We start from the raw sequence: 19,671 nt of genomic DNA, 5'->3' as shown, positions 1-19,671 counted from the left end.
CTCAGCAGTGCTCTGGTAATGTCAAGCATCATCCCTTGTCTCAGAGTGTTACTAATGTTTCTCCCCTCCTTAGTCACCTTAGGAAATACTCTCAGGGAAAGAGAAACCATTCAGAAAAAGGAAAGAAAAGCTAATTTTTAAATGCAGAAAATGCTGGCTTGATCATAGGAGCTAGTGAGAAACATTAGGTTCCACAGAAGTTAGTGGAGGCTGGGTTTGTTCAGTGTCTTTTAAAAAGCACTCTGAATCCCAAAGTGTCTTCCTTTCTGATATCTGAGTTTTTCAGGTGTCAGCCAGCAGTGAAATGAAAACCACCCAAGAAAAGAAAGAATCCCAGTTTTGAAAGGTAAAAAATTCTGATTTTAGATGTTACGACAAGATATTAAGAACAAGTAGCAGGAGGATTTACTCCTTCCTGAGCTGGTAAGAACAAACACACCTGTAATACATACACACACAGTTAAGTGGCATCTCAACAGGCTTCAACAAAGCAAATATGTATGGTAATTTCTCTTCCGTAGTCTAGTATTTATACTTCCTGATAATCCCCTCACTCTTTCTCTGCAGCTGGGCTTCACTAACATGCTACTGGACAATGTTAGATGACTTGGTTCCAGTGAGTGACTGACGGAGGACAAGGGGGACAGTGTGAAGATGATGGTGGATTATGGGATTGAAGAAAAAAGAAAGATGAACTAGAATTACCTTCACTGAGGTTTTGGCTGAACTATGAGCCAAACCCTACATTGTCGGCACTTCACAGGGCAGAATGCAGGTGCAGACTGTAGTGTTTATATGTGTGTGTGCACATGTGGAAAAGCCAAAAAAAGGTGAAGTGCAGGACTGGGAGTGCTGGTAAAATAAGTCCTGAATTAACAGAGGATTCACTACATTCATGTGGTGAGTATGAGCTCATTAGCAGATCCAAAGGATGAGTTTTACTGACTGCATCCTTATCCCCAGACAGGTATCACTTGCCTCTCACCATACCTTGCTGGCCCAGTACTCACAGGATGAAGGACTGAGCTCACAGAAGATCTGAGTTTAAGTGCAAGCTGTTTTTGTAGTCAAAGCGAGACTGAGACATGAGCCTCAGCTCGCAGAGTCATGCCATGTCATCTGCTTCCTTCTTCTTTTCCTTTTTTGTAACACTATGTAATTTGCAGATAAAACCATCAGTGAGTGATCTAGGTACAAGTGAAGGCCTGGAATGACAGCTGTGAGAAGTGTAAATCACCTCTGGCATCTTTCCAATACTAACTCCTCTGGAAGTAGGGGAAGATGATATGAACTTGGGAGATGACAAGAAGAGAGGAACAACATGACCCCAGCCATTCTGTCCCTGCACTGGTATCCTGGCTGCTGGAGTAAGTACTGAAGGCTTTGCCCACTGGCACCCCATCAGCCCAAGCAGCAACAGGTCTAGGGATCCTGCTGCACTGGATGAGAGGATGCCATTTCTGGAAGGGAGCAGGGGGGACACACATCTTTTCATATTTCCCTCGCTGGAAATGAAGCAGGGACTCTTTGTCTTGCATAAGGTAGGTTTCTGTTTTCTGTTTGCCTTGCCCTTGAATTCACATATGTTCAAAGCAAGCATCAAACCTCAGCACTGATAAATACTAGCAACTTGTTTAGCAATGGGGTTGGCCACTGCAGTTGTAGAGGCAGCTGGCTCAGAGTTCTGCCTACCCCTAATTTAAAAAACATTGGCCTAATACTTGCCCTGCTGCCTTCCCAGAAAGGGTCTGCAGAACTGGTGCTAAAAATGACCCACACAATGGTCATGGATTCAGGTTCATTTACCACAAGACCTGCCAGTAGGCTTTCTGGATAAACAAGGTCTCTGCTTATCCCCAGACTCTGATGCGGCAGGAAAGAGGAATACAGGGACAAGAAGAGATTCTGGGTAGCAAGCAGAAGGGTTTTTCTGGGGTTCTTTGCCCTTCTTTCCAAAATGACCATCTTAAATCCCACCATAAAACCAGCACTCCTGCCACATCTCTTCAAAGTTGGCCTCCCTGGAAAGAGACTGAGTTATCCCTTGGCCCTTCCCTTCAGGAGGAAGGCTCATGCAGATAAATGCAAATTAAACCAATAACCTGCACAGGCCCAACCCAAACAGTTATTACTAACAACTGTCCATGAGCACTTAATATAATGGTCTGGTTAATCAAAATGTAGAGCTAATTGTGTTGGGAGGGAAAGAGGAACAAATGGGAGGGACAGACACAGCTATCTGAGGGGCAGAATAATAGTAAGATGCAAAATAAGGCAAAAGCAAGAGCCTTATAATCATCTGAGGTTTCCAAGGAGGTGACAGCCATTCTGAAAACATGAAATTCATATGCTCTGATCTTATTAGAGGCTAAGACAAAATGTCATTGCTGATCTGAAGTAAAAGGCCAGTTAATCTCATGCAAGGACAGTTCCCAAAAAGGCAGACTTTAATAACTACTAAGAGGAGAGATCCTTCTAAAAGTCTAAATGAACAGTGCAAGCTGTCAGTACCTTGATAAAACATCACCAGCTTTTTGCAGTCCATTATTTCAGTCCTCCCAAAGGGCTAAGGCATTAAGGAGCAGAACAAGATGTAAAGTGAGAGGACTCCCAACCTAGTCTGTTCTCTAGTTCATACCAGGTGTGCAAGGATGGGTTCTGCACGGTCCACTGCCATCCAGCCCTGTCCAAAGCAAGGGGAGTCCTACAGTGTCTTGTGGCTAGGATAACAAGGACCGGGGACTGGTCCCAAGGATGCTTGAGAAGACTGGCAAAGCCAGAAGCAGCACCCCCATACAGAAGTGCCCTTCCCACCCGGGTCTCTGTCTCTCTCGCTCTCTGAGGTAGCCCAACCATTTACTGTTTACTGATGTCTGAGACATTCACATTTGCTATCAGGTCGAGCTAACTGACACTCCAGAGGAATTAAGGATTTCACACAGCTGTTGGCCTGTTTTCTTCCTCTCGAGAGTAGGAAAGGGCATCCATTAGCACCACAGCAGTCACAGGTAATGGAGATGTATGTCTGGCTTGCTGGAGGAACCTTCTCTTCCCATTTGAGAGGCAAGAAAGGCCAGACATGATTGGCCTTCTCTCACTCCTAATAAACCCTATGAATCACAAGTAATTGCCTACTTAAAGCTGCTCTTCTCTGGGGAATGATCCGACAGCCGGCGCCAAAGGAAGGGAAAAGCAGGAGGGGGAGTTGGGGGGATTTCAAAGAATAATTAGCTTAATACATTTCTGGGCCTCAACATGAAAACTCAGTCTAAGCAATTCAGGCCTTGTGGCTGAATTAGAAATGGCTGGGAAATATCCATTGCCATGAGGGATTGCACATGAAGGGAGATTTAACAAGGTCAGCCTAAGGCAAGCCAAAGTGCTAGGCCTGGATATGGCCAAACATTTGAGGCACACACCCTATGGCTTTGTTGCCCATAGGCATAAATTCATAAATCTGCCAGGAGAGAACGGGCCTGATCTTATTCTCAGTTAGCACTGGTTTTCCACCCAGGTTGCCACTGAGCATGGCGACATGCCACCATGTTAGCAAGAAGAGAATCAGGCTCAGTGACAGAATCTGAGTCACTCAAGTCAATGCATGCATTGTAAAAAATAAAAAAAAAGACATACAGAGCATATATGTTCTCTGTCACCCATTCTTAACGCCTCTCCCTCCCACCAACCTTTCACAATGGAAGGACATTGCTATAAGGGCCATGTGTTAATGGGACCTTTTCCTTCATACATGGGACATCTGCCACTCTTCAGCACAGCAGAAGAGTATGTACGACTGAAAGCATGCTCCTCTCTCCTGTGATCCCCTCCATTTTCCCAACATTACAAAAGAGCCTAAACATAGGGGAACTTGAGCACTTGAGTTTCCTTTCCAACCTTCCAGCACAGTGTACTTCTGCTCTGCGCAGTCAGCATGCTCTGTTCCATGGGATAGAGAGCAAGGAGAGCCATGACCACACTCACCAACCCTCTAGTATGATGGTGGGGGGCAATGACAGGTAGATGACCTGCACCTCCAAGCACTGCAGAAGAGGCTGTACACTACCCTCCTCCCTTACCAGCACTCAGTCCTTGCCTGAAAGCTAAATGTGACTTTAACTGCACTGTGAGACTAAAATGCCTCCTTCCACCTGCTTTTCTTACTGCAAGTTCTATTAATATATTACAACTTGTGCTATGACTAGGGAACTACTGGGACAGTGCTGTGAGGGTCCTATCACCCTTATTCCCATTCAAGAGAACCACCTGACAAGTAAGTTGATAGGAATACCTATGAAAACACATACTACAGTGCAAGACTGGAAGAATTAATGCTCTTCACTCCCTGAAAATCTCCCCTTCCAGAGCTGGAGGCAATCCACTGAGGACATCCATCAGGCTGGAGGAGCACACATACTGTAAGCCCTCTTTGCTGTGAAAAAAGTGGTTTCACCTATGAGATAGGGTAGGTCCCTGCAAGGTCAGTACTGCGAGGCATCAGAATTTAATGAATGAGCAGCTAACATGTCTCTCTGTCTCACATGCATCCAGGGCAGGTCTGGCCTCTGCTGCAAGAGCAGTGATAGGACAACATAAGCTTAAAGCTAAAATAACACAGGACAGACATTCCCCAGGACAAATCAGAGCAGCTCTAGGACATCGAGGAGGCTAAGCCCATATATAGCAGCCAAGATCTGGCCCACCCTGAGGATATGTCACATTAGTTTGTGAAGCCAGTTAATTAGCCTCTCTTGTTTCTTTTCCTGGTGTGAAGCAAGCATTCTGTCCGAGTTGAGTATGTGGTATTTTGAGAAAGACAGAGCTAAAGAGCCAAGGTCTCTTTTCTGCTCAGGAATTTATTGGACCATTGATCTGACATGTATGTTTAGGGACAGCAGCAATGCCTTGAGGGAAGTGGCAGAGAGATGTCCTAGAAGCAGCAGCTTCTTCTGTGGGTACCTCATTAGCTGAGACTCTTCATCTGCAATAGCACGGCTCCCACTCAGTTCTCCCACTGAACGTAATCTGGACACTGTCACTAGTGCTTGCTTGTCCTCCTCATCTCACATACTGCAGGGTCTGCATATCAAACAACCTCTGGTTGAGCTGCCGTCCCAGGGAAAAGTCAGAAACGATTCTTTAGGTTTTGTTTTGCACAACAGCTCTCCTGGGCTGTAATCTGCAGAGACGTGGCGGGGGGGGAGCACGTTCCACCTCATTACCTTTGAGTGAGGAGGCCAGCTGCTATTAGCCCCTGTCCTGCTATCCCCTGCTGGGACCCCATCAGGAGATGCAGCTAGAGATGGGTAGAATTGTGCTCTGGAGCTAGGCTGTAGCCTCCAGCACAGGAGGCAAGGCTTGCAACTTCAAGAACTGAATCATTTTCTATCAGCCTGGTAAACCTGCCTGTCTCTTCAGCATCCATGACTGGACTGAAGGCAGTGATGGTAGGAATACACAAACATCATGGTAGACTCTGTGCAGGACACTCATTGAATAAGCCCCGTTTTCCCTGAAAGCTCATGATTTGAAGAGGCTAATACCGGAGTGCACTGGGGGCCTGTCCAGCGTGATCCAAAAGGGCAAGATGGCTCTTGGAGACCTCTCCCATGAGGGAGGTCTTTTGGGACAGTCAGTTCCTGGGAGCCCTACAGGCACTATATGTTTGTGAGCAAGGTAGTATCTATGGATGCCGCAGCTCTTGGCTGCCCGCAACCCGTCTCTAAGCCTACAGTCACAGCTGAGTATCTGGGTCCATTTTGGACCACAGAACCCAGGCAACGAGGAGCAGAGCCCAGCAGGTTTGAGTGAAAGGGTGTAGCACTCAGAGGTGGGGAAGCTACTTCCTCCATCAGCCCCATGAAGCCAAAGGGCCAGGCCTGTTCAGGCAGGGCAAAAGCTCAAGGTGAACAAAAGGCTAAAGTATTTGCTGAAAGACGTCCCACCACAGTGCGAATGCAGTCCCACCCACCCCGTCCCCTTCTCCCACAGCCTGAGGAGGAAGCCTCTGTACCTGTTTATTCTTTAGGTCAAGGGAGAGCTCATAATCGGAGGCAGCTGCATGGGAACACGAGGCCGTCCCTTTGCTGCGCTGCACTCTCACTGGGGAGCCCGTGTGGTGGAGGCTCGCCTTCTGCACCAGAGGGGAACACCCCGCTGCCTGCTCTTCTTGGAGCTCCGCATGCTGGGCTTTTAGCGTCAGGGTGTCGGACCTGCCTTCCTGGCCACTCTGTCTGCCGGCCTCCTTCGGATCCTCCGTTTCACACCCGGCTTTCTTGCTTGTGGAACCGCTGGGATCGTCACTGTGAACAAAACGCAACGTTTCGCTTTTTTTATTTGTTTTTATTATATTTTATTTATGATTATGTTTATTGTTGTTCGCTATACTCATTCACTGAGCTGCATTTTAAATGTTTAGGGAGCCTGGGCTGTGAGGAGCCTCTCTCAGTGATGGATCAGGACTTTAGGTTGATGCCGCCAAAGCTCTGATCCCTCCCTCCCTCCCTAAGAGCAGGCACCTGTGCTGCACACACTGTATGAGCCAGTCCTGTGACTGCTGGAGCTGCCCGGCTGCCTCTGTTTGAGGTGTTGCAGTTGGGGGTGAGGGGCCAAGGAGGGTGTCATGGCCTATGGACACCTCTCCTGCTCCCTGGAGCAGCTAGCAGTCACCCCTGTGCCCTTGCTGCCTATTGCTCAGCATCTCCCTGTGCATCCCAGAGTCCCATCTGGCATGGAGCCTGGATCCCAAGGATCCAGTTTGCCCCTGGAGTTTCTAAGGGCATGTAGGAAATGGTACAGGGGCAGCTGAATGTTGCAGAGTTTCCAGAGGAACTCTTGGAGAGCTGTGAGTGTAAAGATGCAACAGAGCCAGCCAGCCCCAAGACCCTGACTCTTTAAAGCATGTCTGCAATACAGCCATAGCAGACTGCAGAGCTTCCAAGAAAGAAGCTGTTTCTTTCTGACCCACAGGGCAGGTTGCTGTGCCACTGAGATCTTGTGGAGAAAGGAAAACACTATTTTCTCCTGTCAGCCACAGCGGTAATTGTGTGAAACCAGGACCTGACAACAGTGCACTCTAAGAGCTGACATGTTGCTCCAGACAAGATGGGATTAGCATATGTCTGATCCATTGAAGTGCTGAGGAAGTCTGTCGTTAACCTCTCTTGCCGAATATTTTCAAAAATCATCCAATTTCAAACAAGATTTTGGTATTCTGGGGGACTATTTGAACCATGGGAGTGTTTATTTGTTGTTACATTAGTCTCTTTCCAGCGGCTACAGAGAAATAATTTATGATTTCCAAGAGTGTGCAGGCCAGTCCACATGGACTCTGGGTTCTACTGCACATCAGATACAGCTCCACTGGTTTCCAGGGGATTATTATTTAGCTGAGAGCAACATCTAGTTTGGAAATAATTACTACATAACCAATGCATTTAATTCCATTGAAACCAAGGATGTGTACTGCCTCCCATATTTAAACACCATTAAATTATTTCATTCACTTCTGAATTATATTTCTTTCTCTTGGATTTGCTCCACATACGACCAGTTCTGCTGTCATCTAGATAACAAATCATTTTATGATTGGTGTTGATGTCAGAGCAAAATCAGGGAAATTAGACATGATTTTCTGTAGTGCCCAAATTACTTAGAAGCATTTAAGTATCATTTTCAAAAGTGCTGTAAGCACTTAAGAGCCCAAGTTTTCTAACTGTAAACAGACTTTGCCTCCTAAGCCTCAGAGCACTTTTGCATACTTACTAGTACTTTAAAAGGAAGTTTATTCTCTCCAATGGCAGCTCTTCTGTTCAGTAGATTTAACAATCAACTTTAGAAATATTCCCACAGTTTCTAAAAGGGCTCCAAATCTGATGAGCCAAAGACAGTACCACAACTTCAGAACTAAGAAAGATGAAGGATTTAAAGGTAGAAAGTTTCTTCTTTTATACACATGCATGTAGTCACCAGTAAGACTTAAAAAATAAATTCACAGAAGAAACCAGTCTCTTAGATAAGCGCCATATAACCAACTTTGTCAAAGCATATTAAAATGACATATCTGCATACTCATCAATCAGGAAATGCCACCATTAAAATGAGGCATGAAACTGTCCTTTTAGGTTGTACACCTTATAAAATCTTTCCTTGTTCTATTCCTCATACTATATAATTGAACATTCTTTTTTCTACACCTAAAGATGTACATGTAAGGCATGTACCCATTTTTAACTCTTTCTGTTCCATGTCCATCCATATTGCAGGAAACGTGAATACGAGACTTTTCCCTTACAGCTCTCACTGTAACATTTTTATTGGCAGCCTCTGTTCTATCCATCCTCATTTTAACCAGCAGAGCAGTAATTCTTATCCTCAGCTCAAGGGATGACCAGGTGAACATAGATTTGATCATGTTTTCATTGAAGTGCATACCAAAAGCCTCACAAGTATTTCAGTGGGAACCGAACTGTGCCCTACAAAGCAATTTCAGCTAGACACATAAGCTCTGATTCAGCAAGCCACATATCCCAAATTGCTCTGCTGAGTCAAGGTCACAGTGCACAGTGTGCTATGCAGCCTTTCTTTAGGGCAGATCAGGGCCCGAGGCAGTAGACTAGAGAGCTAGTTGACTTCCCTTGGAGCATGAATGGACTCTAAATGCCAGCAAATATTCCCTGACGTGATGGTCCTCTAAACACTCACACGTATGCTTAACTCTATTTTTCTGAGGGCCTCCACTGACTGCTCATGGTAGAACGTGAAGTGTGTGCATAAGAGTTTGCAGCATTCAGGCTCATTGCTCTCTAAGGCTGTACATCACCTCTAGTGTATGCTACCTATTTGGTTTTCTGTCGCACACAGTTTAGAGTCTGATTGAGTAACATTCATAGTGACAGGATATCCTGCATGCACTACTAATATAGAAGAAAAATCAGCAAGCTTTGTAGAATCACAGAATAACCTAGGCTAGGAGGGAAGGCTGGAGGTCTCTATTCCAACATCCTGCTCAAAGCAGGGCCATTTTCAGAGACAGGTAAGGTTGATCTGGGCCTTCTCCAATCAACTCTTGAATACCTCCAGCCATGAAGATTCCCCAGGCTCTCTGGAAAGCCTTGTCAGGGCCCTTAGTGCACTAATAGACCTTAACAGCCTGACCAGCCTCACCTGGGGTGCCCACAAATATCCCCTGCGCAGTTCCTCCTTTTCAGCCCAGCCCTGGGCCATCAGTCCCTGCCCCAGCAACACTGTAAGAGTGCTGGTCTCCAGCTCTGCTACAGCCTTCCCCTTTTCCATGGCCATGGACCCACTTGATCTGGACTCTGACCTGCAGACTGACTCCCCAGCTTGACCTTGGACCTGCCTCATCACCATGGACCTACCCATAGATCACTGGGCTGTGTCTGACCCTAGGAACTCTCACTGGACCTGATTCTTACCCTGGCCAATGAGGCAGAGGGCATTGGACCAACCCAAAATGCTCAGAAGCCCCCTTTAACCTCATTTGGCATTTAGGATATTCCTCAAGACACAGGACGCCCTAATACTGCAAGCACTAAGTGCACACATTCAGTCACAGATGTGTGAGAAGCACCACCAAGCTCAGTGCTCCCGCTCACAGTGCATAACTGAAACCCCTAAAGACATGTAAGCTAACCACACATACACGTATAACCTTGCCTTCCTCCTCCATGCATGCCCTGAGCCCAGTGCATACACCCATACAGAAAGTATTGTGCTTATGCGTGGAATTTTCTAAGGGTCAAAACTCGGTCAAATCAAAATCAGATTCCACTGAAGCACTTAAAGGCATTTTTCAGCTAGATGTTTTTATGCTAAAGAGAAACTTTTTAACCCCCTGCTAGTTTAGCTGTTGTGCTGTTCAGAAAGCAATAGCAAATACTCTTGCTGAAGCAGGAATAGTTTTTATGTGTTCTTTTCTGGAAAAAAAAAAAAAAAGGCTGAACCACTTTTATTTAGTGGGAAAAAAAAATCTCAAAAAAAAAAAAAAAGACAAACCTACCTCACCTTTGGGCAAGAGACCAAACCTGGGAAATTTCAGCTTCAGCTGGTAAACTTCAGTAACTTAAAAGCAATGGAAAAAGAGGGTAAAGACAGAGTTTGCTTAGCAGCCTGAATGTGAAGGTTCAGGAGCTATTGTAATTATAGTAACAAAAAAACCCCAACAGTAAGAAAAGTAAGTAAGGCAAGGATAGACACTACAGCATGGAAGATCTCTGGGAAAAAAATGTTTATAAGTAAATTATGGGGATTCACTTGCTTTCCCTTGGCCAGTGAGCAATCAACCTCCCAGGCTGTGGGATGAAGGAAGGTAATGGAGCTATTGCACGTTCCGTTTCTTGGATGAGCACATTTTTCTAACCACTTGTAATAATTAAAAATCCCATGCAGAGTCTAAGGTGTGAATCCCAATGTCCTGGCCAAACTCCAACTAGGTTAATTTAGTTCTGTATCCCAGCATCACCCCTGCAGTTTCAACTGTAATCAGTGTTCTTTACTTGCTGTCCTGAAGTATCATATACCACCATCATTCACAGTTTTTACAGCTACTCTTGCATGATAAATGAAGCAATTTACTGCTAGTCATGCAATCAGGTGGGAAAGGTTTGTAATGTCTTTGAATTCTGTTTGACTGGAAGTTGTAATATCAATGTAAATCACTTGCAATCAGATAAAAAAGGAAGACTACAAATGCAGCTGTTCTGTTCTTCCTAGATGTTCCTACATGACTTTTATGACCCATAGCAACTAGCTTAGTCATTATTACAAATAGATTTCATCTGCTGTAGAAAACATCTCTCATGTTTCAGGTATCTCCTGCTACTTTTGCACTGCTGACTTGTATATGCCTGCTGCAGAGAGAAACCAGTTTTGTTAACAAAGATGGTGACTACAGACAATCTGACTCAGGGCTTATATGAAATACTATAGCTAGTCTAGCATTTCAAAACAGAGATATCGGGCTGAATCCTAGTGTTTGTTTCAAGAAAGCAGGATGGTGAGAAAGCTTGCACTGAGACAATTCAGCTGGGCACCCATAAATATTTTTGTCTAGCATGTGTAAGTGAGACTTCTGATATTTAGCTTCTATGTGCAGATTTCTCAGGAAGATTTTGTATAAGGAGTACACTGAGGGAAGGATGTAGGGAGATGATAGAGGAAAAATGGTATTATGTAGAGGGTTTTTTATGACTTCCTTTTTTCTCCCTTCCTGGTATTTTGGAAACCTAAAGCCCAAATCAGTGATACTAAATTATCAAACCAGAGAAGCCCATCCACCCATTCCCAGTAGTATCAGCTCCCCATGTCTGTACAGAGGTGCTGTATCATACTCTGTCCTGGGAGAGATGTGACTGCTTTTCAGTTCCTACAGCATCAGGATGGTGCACTTCCTTGCATACGCCTCACCACCTCCTTGTTGCTGGAAACACACGTTTCCAGCTTGGCAAAGATCTGTGCCTCTACCTGCCAGCTGTGGAGCTGAACCATGGTTATCTGTTGGATCTTGACTGCGATGCTTAAACATTCCCATACTTGATGACTTGAGAAAGAACATGCAGCCCCTTCTCCCAAATATTTCAAGACAATTTCAAGCTGGACCTGTAGACAGGAACACAGGAGTTGGATGCTCCAAACATTACATTTCATTGCCTCACTGTCAAATAGCAGAATCAGTTTACGGTCTGAGAGTAATTTTCAGAGCTCTCAGAAATGTGTTTACAGGGTAGCTTAGTGACTAAACAGGGCTCTAGGGCCAGGAGAGCTACTCTTCTCAAGGCCAGCAATGTTAGTCCTATAAGAAATTAAAACTGAGCTTTCTCACTGATCACTCCATAGCTACACAGCTCCCATGTGGTCAGGACACAAAATTCATCTCTTTGCTCCTGCTCTCCTACAAGAAGAAAAATTACTGCAGATAAATAAGAGCAATAACAGAGTAACAAAAATAGCAATGCCTCATGGACTTGGATAGTGGTATAAGAAACCACTCACTCAAGAAGAGGATGCTCAGATGCCCTGTTGGCAGGTACAGTGCTTATGCAAAAAGATCTAGCTAATTGGATAGGAGGAATCTATGGGTGTGAGGTGTTACAAAAGTACCACGGAGGCTGATCTCTCCTCCTCTTTCTGTGCCTGTGTCACTCCAGGAGAAGACCACATTGCTGTTTCCCATAACTTACCAAATGCCTTCTTCATGGTATTCAAGGTCAGTGTGCAGGATTGTGACCTGTAACTGAGGCAAAGACTACATGGACTAGTTGTGAAGGACCACAAAAAATTATGAATCCATTTCACAGAGGTCCTTATGAGGATCAGTTATTGTGTATATGCTACACAATAACTTTTGTGTATTGTGTATATGCTGCTCTAAAGTGCTGTAAGTGATTAGTATTATCATGGCCTGAGAGTCATATGAGACTTCAAGGCTTCAGAGATGTCAGAATAAAAAACACTTAGAAAGTGCCATATGGAAAATTAGAAGAAGAGGTCACTAGCTAATTCCAAGAGAATGCAGTCCAGACCCCAAGTCTGCAAGAACCTGTGTTCCCTCTGTCTGAGGACATTTCAGCATTTCCGCTGTCCTCTCTCCTCTCCCTGCTCAGAAAAAAAAAAAACACCCCATTGCTGAGTTAGCCGCGTCCAAAGTGCCTTTTCAGTTTATTTCATTTCAGTGTTCCCTGAGGACACCCATAACATATGGTGAATGGGTTGATCAGAATTCAATGAAAAAAATGGCTGAGACAGGCTTGGTAATATATTATGGGATCTTTTCAAGGTTCAGAGATTTCTGACATGCTGGGGGTCTGAGTGCAAAAGAATTGTTCTGATTTGTTTTTAAGTTCAGGTTTTAGGGTGACTTGGAGGCAATGCTCTCTGGGAGCCTGCTGGAAATGATGGAAGGCAAAAGTCTCTCCTGCCAGAGAGGCAGGGAACTTGGAACTTGATCTTGGCAAATCATCCTCTGCCAGCCAAGCTGCAGCTTTCTCAGACAGTCTCCCCCAACACAGACAAATATAGGAACAAGATTCTGATTTTGTCTACATTCACGTAACACCTTGCAAAGCAGTGGCATCAAGCCATCTTCTCACACTAGTTTTACCCAAGAGGAATTAATGATAATTAGTCAATCATCTCATTACCCATCCCAGAATATATTACTTGTTTCATAAAAAGGCTGGCACACATACCTGTAAAATAGATTTGACAGTACAGTACAGTAAATATATTGGAAGTCAATTAAATTTAACATACTTTAGCACAGACTGAACCAGGCAACATATTTTCAACATTGCTTAAAGTGGTTTCGGTGAGATGTATATTAAGAAGATGGAAAATGTAATAACACTGCAAATGCCTCATGTCCCACAGGGTCCAACATGCCAAAGTCAGGGTTTCCATTTCGGATTTGGTATTTAAACATGATCCCCATGTGCTGTGTAATTCACACATTGTTGTGGTGTTGTGCCTTTTGCTACAGAACGGCACTGCAGGAACTAAACTTTTCTGATGCACCCCATGCCCTCATGGTGCAAAGATGATTGTCCAGGTGTCAGTCTGGGCTGGCTGCCTGTCTGAGGGCCAGGCTCTCCATGACTAACTTCAGCCACTTGAGGACTAGGATCTCTGCTTTTTCGTGGAGACAGACAGGCTCCTCCAGAGGTTGACTTGGAACAGCTAAGGCAGCTCCCACTGAATGAGAAGTAGTGTTTATGGTGCAAAGCTGGCTGTGCTGGGTGGTGTGGTTGTCACATAGTTTTTTCTTATAGTTCCTATGTGTGCCTAGGTGACACCTCAGAATGACACTTGGGCCACCTCTAAGGCATACCACTCTTTCCTTCTCCCTTCCCAGCCATACCTCCTATTTCACCAGCTGCAGGAGCACAGGGCTCAGCTTAGGAAATACAGCGCCTTTCTCAGCTGCCCACCACACCTCGATGCTTGACACCCCAGGCTGGTTACTGTGCTGTCTCTGCAGGTTAGACTAGGAGGAGGTCACACAGCCTGTCAGTGCAGAGGGGGTTACTTGTGGCTGTGTCAAACAGGGCACCTGTGCTTATCACTGAGGTGTGAAAAGCACTAAGTGGACAGTGAAGGCACAGGGGAGCCCTGCTCTGCAGGGTTTAATTACTTTTACTTTAACCTCAGACCTCTCTTGCCTCTGCAATGTTTGGTAAACACGACCTTTTAGAGAAGGAAAAAACAGATGGCATCCTGCATTAGTGTAACTGCCCGCTCAGCACCCCGGGAAAGAGAAACTTGGCTTCTCGGCAGCAGTCTTTCTGCCACTTTGACTCAGATCTCTTGGCTCCTCATCCCTGAGGCAGGTTTGAACATCACCGAATTCGCTGACAAAAGCCTGCCGGTGCAATCATGCAGAAGATAGAATTCCACTGCTAAAATGAGATGAATTCAGGGCTGGGAGGCAGCAGAGCCTCTACAAGGCAAGGAAACGTTGCATATCTCCTCAGCCCATTGCTTTCCTATTCCAGCTACCTGTGAGGTGGGTGAGGGACACAACTCTTGGCATTTATAGACCTAAGCAAGGGCTTCTGTGGTCTTCTTTTTCCACCTGTTGTGACAGACCCTGGGTTGGACTGCCCCTCTGGGTTCCTTCCTAAGGGATCAGGGTAATAGATTACTGAAGACAGTGAGTGAGCCACTTCACAGGAAGTTCTTTGTATAACCCAGATAAATTTTGTTTCTCTTCTCAAGTATCTCAACTATTTCGTGTCTTGTGATCACTGCAGCCCAGCAGAAGGCCACTGCTTGTGTAAAAACAAGGAGAAGGAAGCCCGGTCCTCCTCAACATTAAGAGTAACACAGCCTCAAATCACCATCCTCAATACCGACAGTCCAAACACCATTCACCAGCTTTAGGAAATCAGATGTGATCCAGGTTTTAACTTTGCCAATGTGTTCAGATCTAGGGTTTTGGGTTGGTCTATAGCTGAAGACCAAGATAGAAACAGCATGGTTAGCATTCCTTCCTCCTTTCCCCAATGCAGTGACCACCCCAACAGCCTTGTGCAGCAGGCACAAAGCTCCACGTTTCCAAGTTCTCACCTATTTTGTCACTGCTGCTTCACTCACATGCTGATCCACTTCCTGTCACTTCTCTTCCATGAGGCCTTATTCCCTTTTCTATCTTTCTTCATTCCCATTTTGAAAACAGGATGACTTAGCAGCTTACACATTTGGTCATACAAGCTCAGATTGCCCTAAGGCCACTTAAACTTTTCTTCTCTATGAGGAATGAAAATGATTCCCATCCCTATACTTTGTACTCAGCCATGGACCTTTTGGGGTAGGATCGTTAAGAAAAACAGGAGTTTGCCTTGACACAACCAGTCCTACTGTGTGGTTGAGGAGAACTATGGCTGGTGCTAAATGGCATTATGCCAATGGACTGCACCAAAGTAAATGGAGGATCTAGCCCAATATGCTATATTTTAAGACAATCTGTAACATGCTTATTAGATCCAACTGTGCTGTAACAGCACAGCAATACTTTTCACAATGCAATTCTGCACCATCTATTTTTGTGCATCTTGACCTACCACTCTCACATTAGTGTATTCTGGGAAATTATAGGCATCTGTCATATTTCACCAGTCACCCCAGAAGACATGTGCAAAAGAGTACCAGCAATGTGTACATAGGGTAGTCTATCCCCATCTTTCCTCTTTCCCCAAAAGATGGAATGAGAGAGATTGCAGTCAACCCAGATACACAGGCAATGATAATAGCATCATAACCTGTTTACAGGAAAGCAGCAACATACCAGTGTGTGACATGACAAAGGTGACACATGCCTCTAGTCACTAGGCAAATACAGTTCCCGGTGGGATGATAGTACAATCTGTGTGTGGAAAGAACCAAGGTGCCAACCAGAGATGGTTAAAAGTTACTAGAACACACTTCCAAATGGTGTGGTCAGAGTTAGGTTCCTCAGTCTCAAAATAAAAGTCTCACTGAACTCAGCTCCTGTTTATGTCTTGATGCTTTTCTTGAGGATGATGTTTCCTCACAGAAGATGGAGTGGTCTCCAGCTCCTCTGCAGTTTTTGAACAGGCCAGGTAACAGTCCCAAAAATCTCCCAACTTTTTTACACCCTCTCCCTCAGCTATCTAGCTGTTCACAGAGCCCAAACAGAGTGGCCTGAGCAGCTGTACAGTGTGCTCCTCTTCAGCATCTCAGACTCCTCAGTTCTTCCTGGAGCATATGCAAGCCTGCCAGGGCTACATGCAGAAGAGGGAACTCTGGAGCACAGACATGTTTTTCCAAAAGGACAGCTTATTGTATTTGAGCACAGAGCCTCCCCCATGGGGGTGGTCAGAAGGTGAACCTGCATAGGAGTGAGTTAGTGTTGCAGAGCACAGAAAAGACAAAAGGCCTTTGGACTGACATCACACTGCAAGAAAATGTGTAATAAAAGGCCACAGCCTCATTGTTGTCACTGCCAAAGAATGCTGGCATGAACAGGAATGTTCCATCCAAGGGACCTGCTCATTTATCTCCTGTTCATATGTTCTTGGTCCCTCCAGTTTCTTCTTTCATTTACACTATTTTTTAACTTCCTGCTTTTCCTGCTCCTTCTCTCCTGTCATTCTCCTTCTCTGTATAGCATATTTGCCATCCATTTTCCTTTCAGTAGCACTGTTATCTTTGTTGGGGTGAGTCTGTCTCCTTTCTTTCTCATTAGCTCTTTTTTCCATCTCTTTGCCTTATCTCTCTCTGCCTTATAAGCCATGAACAAGTGTGTGGACAGAATGCCCACAGAAACCACCTGTCAAGTTCAACAGAACACACCTTAGTGTACAAAAGATCTGGAATGGCCCAATTTTGCAGGTGGGTGCATCTTGACTGATGCAGATCAGGTCAGATATCAGTAGAGGATTAGAATGGATGGTGTGAGCTCCACCACAGTCCATCTGCTATTATTTCATCAACCGTCTGTGCTCATTTTCCAGTGCTAGATACAGCACTATTTCCAAAGCTGTCATAGCCTCTTCTCATGCATCTCTGTGGCGTTGTCACACAGAAAACACAGGATACAGCAGGTGTTTATGTTGCATTCCACTCGTACCAAGAAGTTGCCATGTTATGGGCAGGGAATTCTTTGCAATACAGGAGAGAAAACATGAGGATCACCTGCAAGCCATGAGTGAATCACCTAGTATTAAAACAACTAACTGATCTCAATAGCTGTTGAAAGTGGCTCCCACATCTGTAAGGTTGGCTATGATTGATTCTCTTTCACTAACATTACTGCTGCTGTGGCCCAAGAAATGGCAAGCGCTGTCACATGTGGGAGAAGAGTACCCAAATCCAAGTCCGAATTCCTCTAGGGCAAGACCCATGTAAGCAACAGAAGTAACAGGGGAAAAGGAATTTCTAGAAGAACATGTGGCCAGGCTGGATACCGCTTCAGGCTCTCAAAAAACATGTATCTGATGGGTATCTTTGCAGTTTCAAAAGATGATACTTCAGACAGGTTTTCTTTGGCCTCTCTCTCCTGCCATCTTCCTCCTTCCTGAAGAAAGGTGTTGACAGAGGCAAACAAAGCAACCAATATGACAGGGAGACTCCAGTTTCTGCCAGAGATTTTTTTTCCTGTTGAAGAGCCCATCTATTCTTTGCTTTACTTCCCCACCCTCATGTTCTCCAAACTTGCCTGAAAGTGGCTGCACCAGCTGTCAGAGAGAAGGAGCAGAGAAATGCCTGTGTGGGAGATAGTGCCAAAATGTCCTGGCGGATCTCCTTTACAGGACTGAGATGCTGCATCTGAAACTCACCTCCTGTTTCTTTGGATGCTTCCAGAAAGAGCCATTCCTCCCAGGTCATAGTACCAGAAGAATTGCCAACTATACCTCCCTGCAAGAGATTCCCAAGGTTGTTGGTAACTATGATGTTAGAGGATGTTCTCTAAAACATTTCTTGCTTATAATTCTGTTTCCCGATTTCCCCCAAATCTACATGCAGTAAATACCTTTGCGGTTCTGGACCTAGGCTCCTGCAAAGCAATTAAAGCTGCTAGTCCTGACTGTACAAAACACCCATAAAAAGCGAGGAATCTACTCACTCCCAAGTTTAGGAAGAGTTCAAATCTGGGTCTAGACATTACTCCTCGCCCACATCTCTGTGTCAGACTAAAATCAAAACTCTGACAACTGTGAGCCTGGGGGATATTTATGTGAACTTTGCAGACCCATCCCTGCCTGTTTGCAGCATACCCACAACCTCCAATCGTAATATCTTGAACAGGATTATTAAGTCTACAGGGAGGAAAGAATAAGAAGTAGATGAGCTGTTAAGAAGCAGAAAAAATCCTCTCTTCATGCCTGTGACCTTAATAAGGAAAAGAAATGAGAAAAGAAGCACAAACAGGATGTGCTAACAAAGCAGAAATGTTGCTCAAACTTCTCCTGTGTGTTTTCAAAAACAGTGCTGTGCAGGACTTTAGCACGAATTAAAGTCGTCAGATTGAAGAGCTTTGTATATGAAGTCGTTTGTCCGCAGAGCACACAAGGCACAGACTATGGACATAGAGGCTTGCTTTGCACTGGCATGTCCAGGTGCTGTTAGCCCGACCTGGAGTGTTCTCCATTAAGAATCAGAGGAGAATTCAGCCTCCGTGGTCCACTCATTGTAGGAGCTTGCACTTGACACTGCCAGCTGGGGGCCAATTAGTCAGAGCTTTTATGATGTTTTGTGTGGTAGGTTATAGATCTGATTTGATACAGACTAGAATCATTATCATGTTTCACACCTGGGCCAGAGCCACTGAGTACCTCTGAGCTGAGAGGAAGCACTGACCTCCAGAGGTCAGTGCCTATCCAATATCCTGCCAGCAATCCTAAACCAGAAAGGCTAATTTCCCATTTCATGAACTGGATTTGCATTCTTTCTGTCAGGCAAGGTCAATCTTCTACAAGTTCAGACAAAATGTTGGGTAGCTCAGTTGTTTTTCTGTAATGCTTAAAGAGTCATGGACACTGGTGGAAAATCATCATTCCCCACTGGTTTTTTATCAAGATGCTTCAGTGGTATCTAAAAGGAGAATTGACTTGGAGAGCGGTTCAGTTCTCATCAACTTCATGGGCCTCAGCCTTAAAGGGTATTGCACTCACAATCCAAAGTCTTGTGGATTTCTCAGGAGGATCTAATTGTTAGAGGACCTGGAGTGACCCAAGGGCAAAGTGAGAGCTGTACTGGGAGGAGAGATGCTCCTGGACTACAGCAGTGGGGAGCCAAAGAGGGACACGATGCTGTGACTGTGCAGTGGATAATATTCATGCCTCTTTTGTGCCAATGCCTTCCAGCATGACTTCATCGGACAAAGAACAAATGAATGTTCAAGGGAAATGGAGAGTTCAGGTAAAGAGACATGAAGAGTCAGAGACAGCAGACCTCCAGAAGTAAATGAAATCAGATTTTGTTTTTTAACCGTGTGCTGCTTAGGGTGTAGCATACGCTTATGCAGCTCAGAGAGCTGGGAAGAAAAATGTTTGAAGGTTTGATTTCAAAGAACTGTCCCAAAATCTGTCCATCCACTTTTCACCCTCCCACATGCAAAAATGGAGGAACAAGTACAAAGGACATCCTCCAGCAAGAACACATATTTCCATTTGAGTACTTTGGTAAGTCAGAAGT

General features: G+C 44.9%; 1 protein-coding gene across 5 annotated transcripts in view; it reads right to left on the bottom strand.

The window, feature by feature from the left end:
• The window catches only part of IQSEC3 (IQ motif and Sec7 domain ArfGEF 3), a 109,505-nt gene that overhangs the window by 34,422 nt on the left and 55,412 nt on the right, over nucleotides 1-19,671 (bottom strand). For all 5 annotated transcript variants that reach the window (XM_072872944.1, XM_072872926.1, XM_072872908.1 and 2 more), the window contains exon 3: nucleotides 6,011-6,299. In XM_072872944.1, the coding sequence (XP_072729045.1) occupies nucleotides 6,011-6,299 (289 nt within the window). The remainder of the gene's footprint in view (nucleotides 1-6,010; nucleotides 6,300-19,671) is intronic.

The sequence above is a fragment of the Ciconia boyciana genome, chromosome 1 (genome assembly GCF_034638445.1).
Source record: "Ciconia boyciana chromosome 1, ASM3463844v1, whole genome shotgun sequence".
In the NCBI taxonomy this organism is placed as follows: Eukaryota; Metazoa; Chordata; class Aves; order Ciconiiformes; family Ciconiidae; genus Ciconia; species Ciconia boyciana.
This window is presented reverse-complemented; position numbering and strand designations above follow the sequence as displayed.